Source organism: Rhagoletis pomonella, unplaced genomic scaffold, assembly GCF_013731165.1.
Source record: "Rhagoletis pomonella isolate Grant_MI unplaced genomic scaffold, Rhpom_1.0 Rhpom_scaffold_02601, whole genome shotgun sequence".
Taxonomy (NCBI): Eukaryota; Metazoa; Arthropoda; class Insecta; order Diptera; family Tephritidae; genus Rhagoletis; species Rhagoletis pomonella.
In genome coordinates, this window is record NW_023461154.1 from 1 (window position 1) to 7442 (window position 7442).

At 38.9% G+C, this 7442-nt stretch overlaps 1 protein-coding gene across 1 annotated transcript; it reads left to right on the forward strand.

Annotated features, from left to right (window-relative positions):
- The first annotated feature begins 16 nt into the window (after nt 1-16).
- Nucleotides 17-4616, forward strand: LOC118753547 (trithorax group protein osa-like). Its single transcript, XM_036488429.1, has 2 exons — nt 17-596; nt 3541-4616. The coding sequence occupies exon 2, from the start codon at nt 3645-3647 to the stop codon at nt 4599-4601; it is 957 nt and encodes a 318-aa protein (XP_036344322.1). The 5' UTR covers nt 17-596; nt 3541-3644; the 3' UTR covers nt 4602-4616.
- The last annotated feature ends 2826 nt before the right edge of the window (nt 4617-7442 follow it).

A 7442-nucleotide genomic window follows, 5' to 3' on the forward strand; every position in this document is an offset into this window, starting at 1 on the left:
ACGGTCGTGGTCGGGTGGTGTTGTGTCGTTTTATGTACATTCGTTTCAGTCGCGTATCTTGTTTCTGACTTAATTTCTACTACTATTTTATGATGCATCTTTTTATTGCTGTTGTTGCATGAATATTGTTGGCCGCTGGCCCGTTGTTGTCGTTGTTGTAAAATAACCTCTGTGTCGTGTAGCTGGTATCGTCAATGGCTGCTGATTCCGATGATTCTCTCTTGGTTTTATTGTCTATTTTGCCCTATAACACCGATTTGCTCCTTCTACTGGCCACACCATAGAAATACATTTAAAATTAAAATAAAACTACATACAAATGAACATAAAAAAAAACGCGATTGAAAAAAGATAATATCGACATATTCACATTTGCACTTGGGTGTTGGCAATTAAAAAATCATTTCGGAATTAATTCATACTCGAAGTACAAACGAATGTATACACTTGCATTGCCGAACAAATAAGCCAATATGTATAGACGAACTAATAGCAGCGAAAGAAATTTGTAATGAAAATGTTTTCCACAATAATCGCCAGATCAATACCTATAATATTCGAACTTACTTCAAGTACATATTCCCAAATCGACTAATGTGAGTAAAATTCTTAAAACAAAAATTTTTAGTAGATACATACATGTGTACATATGTACATATGTACAAGTTTGTTCATTTTTTTTCTTGGTATGTACATACATATATCTGTTAATTTTTAGCTTGACTGAAAAAGGCGTAACTGTCCCAAGATGTTATTTACATATCGCTATCTAAAGGTGAAAAGGTGCCAAGTCCATTTTTCCAAAATTTAGTTTTTGATGTAGAATGGCATGTAATACGAAAGTACGTCGATTTTTCGTCTCTCCTGAACAATTTCAAAAAATGGACTTGGCACTTTTTCACCCGAAGTGACGATATGTAAATATATCGTCTATAAATACATACAAGTGTACAAGGGCTGCTGATTTGACCCGAGTATTGAGCAGCTACCTGGGTACCCTGTAGCATAGTAATAACCCGGGTAATCGGACACTCGAAATATGTGGAAATTTAAAAATTTAAGCGCGTTTACGATTATATACCGCAAACGAATGTATATAGGAAAACCTGTAAGAACCTTCCACACGATATGGTAAAAAAAAAATTATATTATCAGCCCAATTATGAATACTCCCGGGGTGTTTGTTCTCCGGGAATTCGGTTCTCCCGAGAAAGAAATCTTCCAATTATTAAATTTAAAGTGGTGCTGGGCATCACCTTGCAAAGCTCTTTTTTATTACCTTCCTTTTATTAGCTCGGGATGTAACTATGTAATATTGATGCGGCTAAAAGATGCAGCGATTTCTATTCTCAAGTTACATACCTGATGACAGTACGAATGGCAAATATAATAGGGAGGTTTTAGTTTTTTAAACTATAATTTTATTAAGCTTAGGTGAGATGATGTCTTCTCAGCTGAATCGTGGAAACGACAGAGCTTGGGCGGACAGATTCAAAGCTAGTGCAGTGACCTGTTAATCTGCAATGTCCAGTGAGGATGCCTGTAATTATCCGAAGTTTATTTGTGGGAGGTTTATTAAACGTCTATATCTTTTTTTATTATACCCCCCAGTAAACTTTTAGCTTGTCGAAGTCCTGTTGTACTATGCGAGTGCTCTTCCCTCCTATCTATTGTTCCTTTTCTAAGCCTCTCCGTGATTGAATTTGGACCTATTGCCAGGAGTGGCTCGGGACTTATTGGGGACGAATTCGCCGCTGTTCTGGCTAAACCGTCCGCTATCTCATTCCCTTGTATAACCTTTGGGCTCGGAACCCTCAATATTTTGATTTTGTTGAGTTCCGCAAGGGTATTGAAGTTCTCAACGCACTCACCTACCTGACTATCGCTGAGGAAAAGGATTCTCGTTGCGGTAGTCTCCAAGTAAATTGATCTCTGCACACTGATTGATGGCGTATACCTGAGCTTGATAGATACATTGGTATTTGTCCATTGGTACACGGATAGCCTCATCCTGGGACCGTAAATACCTGCCCCAATACCTGTGGTATTTTGGAGCCATCTGTTTAACACTGCATGGTAACGACTGATCTATTATTTTTATTGCCCAAATAATAGACATAAGAACGATTATAAGAAATGTAAACATAACAAAACTGTCAAAGCTAAACTTCAAAATGGGGGGGGATTGCCAGATGAATGTACGTAACCAATAGTTATTCAAGACACGAACCATCATATCTGTATGGACACGAATTGACATGGCCACTATGAAAATCCCCACACTCACATACGATAAAAGAATCGGTGGTCACATACCACGAGGCTAGAAAAATATTTTTCCTTTTTGGAATTGGACACGGACCGAATCAGCCCTCGCAAAAACGGAAGTAATCCTAACCAAGCAATTTATTAAAGCTGACGACATTGGTTTGGTTAAAGTCAATTCTCAGAGTGAGTATACTTGGGGAATATACTTATCGGCATTGTTCTACCACATTCCTTCTGGCAAATCCCCAACCAAGTTGTTGCCTGTGGAAATAAAGAGTCTGTGGATATAAATTCTGGTATATTCATTTGGCAGCAGTTAGACCACCGTACACCGGTAATCCCAAAATTATCAAACGTAAGTCAACCTCATTATTATCACCAGCCCATTGGAAACGAGCTACCCAACAACAGTTTATCGAAATTCCTGTTTGGACCGCCAAGAAAAGGTCAAGCAAATCACGACCTGTATATACCCTCCATGCAGGAGTCGCTCCCGGTCGTCTTGGTGCAAAGTTCTATCTTAGATTTCCTGTCGAAAACGGTTACTTTGCTAGCAAAATTACGCACCGATTCGCACTACAGGAGCTCTAAAAATGAGGATAACGAAGCAAAGTCGTATTTTTTGCAGAGTTCGTCCTATTCACAGGACCTAAACTTAATGGAAAATATTTGGAATTGGGTATTTTGCAGGTTTACTTGTCAGAAAATCCATGGGATGATTGGCAACTGTTCTTCCCGGCGGATAAAGTGGCAAAAAGCGAGATGTCCTTGAATTTTCAAACCGCCTCTAGGATTCCTTTCCGGGCAGGGCTTTCTTCCATACATTGGAATTAAGGATGTTGTATCCAATACTAAAAGTGTTATATAGTAGAATTAAAATGAATGGTATGCTTTTGTTGGCTCCATCTAGTCCTTTCCTTATGTTAAAGCCACTGTCCCCATTCAAGTGAATCAAAATAATCGATAAGCACAATTTTCGTCGAGTTTGATAAAAACTGGAATGAAATCCAAAGTAGTCAAGATGTTTTCTTCATTTTCACCACTTTCCTTCTTGAGGAAAATATGTGTACCTATTGAAGTTAAGCGGGATCTATATACTTATTAATATTTATTCTGCGCTAATTGTTGTTTCCTTTTAGTATAGTATAGTTTACGAACATTTAAGTAAAATTATTAATTTTTATTTTTAATACTATTGGCAAAACACATTTAAAACAAAAATTCAATCAAATTCAATCTTTTTAATTTTTTTCTTTAATTTCATTATTTTAGATAACACATCAGCGCAGTTGCAGCGGCCGTTGAAGGAAACCACAAGCCCCTTACAACAGCAACTGCGAACAGAAGATTACACTTGGATTGAGTCGAAACAAGTAATGAATGAGAAAATAAAATCACCCTCTGGGCAGGGTGGTGCAGCTGGAGGAGCCGGTGCAGGACCACCGAGCGGACCCGGCGGTACAGCCGGCTCTGGCGGACCTGGTAGTGGTGGTAATGTTGGTCCAGGCTCCGTAGTTCCCGGTGGTCCAGCGACACCCAACTCAACAATAGGCAGTGGACCGCCAGTTGGTGGTCCACCAGCATCAAATAACGGCAGTGATCCACAACAACAAACAGTTCCACATACATATGGACCGCCAGGCGGTGACCCAGCAGCGGCAATATCACATTATCATCTACACCAACAACCGCATCCACAACAACATTTGCCCCATCAACAGGGTGGTCCTGGTGGCCCTGGTGGCCCACAGAATCCCGGAGAACATCCACAAAAAGATGAATATGGACAAAGTCCCTTGGGTGGACCGCCACCGGGTGGACATCATCCCGTTTATGGACGTTATCATCATCCAGATCCAAACATTGATCCCTATCGCTATGGGCATTCTCCCATGCAGCAGCCACCACCCGGTGGTAAGCCGCAACAGCAACCGGGACCACCGACGGGACCTGGAGGCGGTATAGCCTCACCAAGTCGACCACCACAACAACGATATATTCCAGGGCAGCCACCACAAGGTCCTACACCCACATTGAATTCGTTGCTACAATCGTCGCATCCACAGCCACCACCACAACATCGTTACGCAAATAGCTATGATCCACAACAACAGCAACAACAAATTCCACAACAGCAACAACAGGGCGGACCACAGGCTCCACACGGCCCGCCACCGCCACCACATCAACCATATGGAACGCAACAAGGCTGGGCACCACCACCGCGTCCATACAGTCCACAATTGGGGCCCGCACAGGCCTATCGAACACCACCACCGGTAAGTGGAAAGAGAAGCTTTTTATATTTGACATTCAAAACAATTACTCGCTGACTTGTCAATTTCATTTTGTTTATTTGGGCAATTTAGTTTCTTTTAACCATAATTATCATTTACTTGCACACATACAGCTGACAGTGAGTATTTTAGCATTATGTACTTCGACATTGGCATTGATTTTTTTTGTTATCTAAATTTACTCCCTTACCTCCCAATTTGATGATTGGAGGAATTATTTGGCCAGCAGAAAAGCTTACAAATAATAAATTTCATACTTCGTTTGCTGGTGGGATACGAAGTGCTGTAAAAATATGTCTTTTACATTTAACATTATTTAATTAGTGAGCTGGTGAAGTTCGTGCGTAAAGAGTGTCATTATGCCACCTTTAGTAATTGTGCATTTGTATGTTTTGTTTAGATAAACATTGCAACTAGAATGCAAAGAAAAATCTGACTCTGAAGGTGGAGCAATAATACCAAATACCAAAAGTAAACAATCTCTGGCTTATCAATGCCGGAAAGTCGCCGGCAAATATAGAAATATCTTCACACACCAACAAACAACTGCATATATGTGCATACATACATATGTATGTATGTATGTAAAATGTACTTAGCTAACCGGCTGATGGTGTTTCTAGTTGGGGTATCCCAATCGCTTACTCATGCCAAAGAAGCAAATTGAATGTATAAACAGTCATGCACATACATACATACTTACAAACGTACAAAGTACGCCGAGTTCATACCCTCGCGTTTCATTCATTCATACATTCACTCATTCGTTCGAGTAAAATTTGCCGCCTTAAATCATCAGCAAGGGCAACACGGCAGCTACAACAACAACAACGGGCATGAAAAAATAATCACAATCAAAAAAAAAAAAGAGCAGAAAAAAGTATTTATAATACGGACAGAAATCAAAAGGAACAAAAACAACCGATGCACATACATACATACATATGTATGTACTTTTCATACAGTATGAAAATTTGTATTACGTGGGTACTAGTTGGGACGGACATAATCGTTCAAATACAATTACCAACAGAAGCGTATGCACAAACGCGTGCCATGTTGCTCTGCACGGTCGACGCGTCACCTTGCCTACAAATCAACCAACATACAGACTGTCTGATATAGCACAATCTTGTCTACGTAATTATGTATGAATGAGAATGTAGCTACGTATGTATGTATGTATGTAGTAGGTACATGCATTTGTACATATGTATGTTTGTTGTAGACGTAGGCACTTGCTATGTGCTACTAAAAGTGGTGTTGTTTTTGTTGTTGTGTCATACTCTGTATGCACAGCTCTTTGCCACCGTAAATATCTATGTACATACATACATACATAGATATGTACATATGCACAAAAGTGTGTCAATAAATGTTTGTCGTTTTCATGAATGAAATATAATAAAAAAAAGCATCAACCGGCGCAGCAGCATCTTTTAACCAACAACAACAATAAGAACACGAGGACCATCGCATCTAAAGATCACAACACAAAATGTGAAATACATACATACATACATAAAATCTTTAAGGTTCAGGTTAAGTTGAGTGTGTCAGTTAGCAGTAACCAGGCCATGAAGTTTACCGACATCCCAAGCGCATCAGTTCAATTTCAGGCACGACTTAAAGGGATACAAAGAAGGTAAAAATATATGCCATGCCATTTGGCAAGCGGTTGAGGAGGTGGATAACAGTTTGTTTTGGCTGGATAGCGTGCTGGCTCACCACCGGCTGACTGTGTGACGACTCCTTGTTTGTATGACGACGATGAATGCTTTGCTACACTTGTTGTTTCTCGTTAGACTGGCATTGTGTTTGGTTACTACGCGCACAGACAGACAAATATATCTACTGATTTGGCGGACATTTGTTAGTTTCTGTTGATAAAAAAGCAAGTCTCCGCGCGTGAACGTTTCATTGGAACCAGCTGCTGGCACATTTTCTATTGTTTTCTTTGAAATTAAAGTTGGCATTGGTAATATGGAGGAGAAATCTTCAAGAATTTCGCTAAGTTTTGGTTTTCGAGTTTACGTTGTTGTAATTCAAATTTTAGTTTTAATGCTTTTTTCACCTAGGATATACACAGCTTACATATGTATTTTGAGGTTAGTTAGTCAATAGTCAAATTTGATAAGGGATTACGGAAATTCGTTCCAAAAATACATCTTATGCCTAATTTCCACTAGACATGGAAATAGCGAAAAATGTGTGCCATTCAAAGAATGTGGAAACTAATTTAATGCAAATTTTTCTTGACGTGATGGCAGAGGTATTTTTTAATTGCCAAATTTGTCATTAAAATTTGTGCCTAGTCGAAATGCGGCAATTTCAAATATGCTTATTTTATAAACTATAAAAGCCACAAAAACAATGCATCAGCTGTTTTGTTACTGGCACATACATACATAGTTACTAATACATACTTTCAAGGTCAGCTTTCATTATTGCTAGTCTCTTGCAAGTTTTGGTGAACGAAAGCGTTAACCAGTGAAATTCCAGTAAACAAATTTCTGGTTTTTACTAGATAGCGTGCAAAAAAAAAAAACACAACTACTGGTTCCCTACCAATTGACACTTTTACAGATTCATAAGTAATTATTATTATTGTTTTTTTTTTTTTTTTAACAAAACCCATAATGACAACTCAGTTTGACACCGTCTTTGCAGTTTTCGTCGTTATTACATGTCTACATAGCTACTTAGAAGGTCAATAAACTACTGACAAAGCGTAAAAAGTAGAGGCAAATTATTTGTTACTACAGCTCTAAGGCTTATACTACACGTAGTATTTAAAATTAAATAAGCGTAGAACTATACAGACCTGCAAAGGTGAGAAGCAAACGGAAATTCTAAATTGTGTAAAAGCGCACTTAA

Coding starts and splice junctions, on each gene's coding strand:
- LOC118753547 (XM_036488429.1), top strand. CDS start 3,645: ATGAATGAGAAAATAAAATCACCCTCTGGGCAGGGTGGTGCAGCTGGA.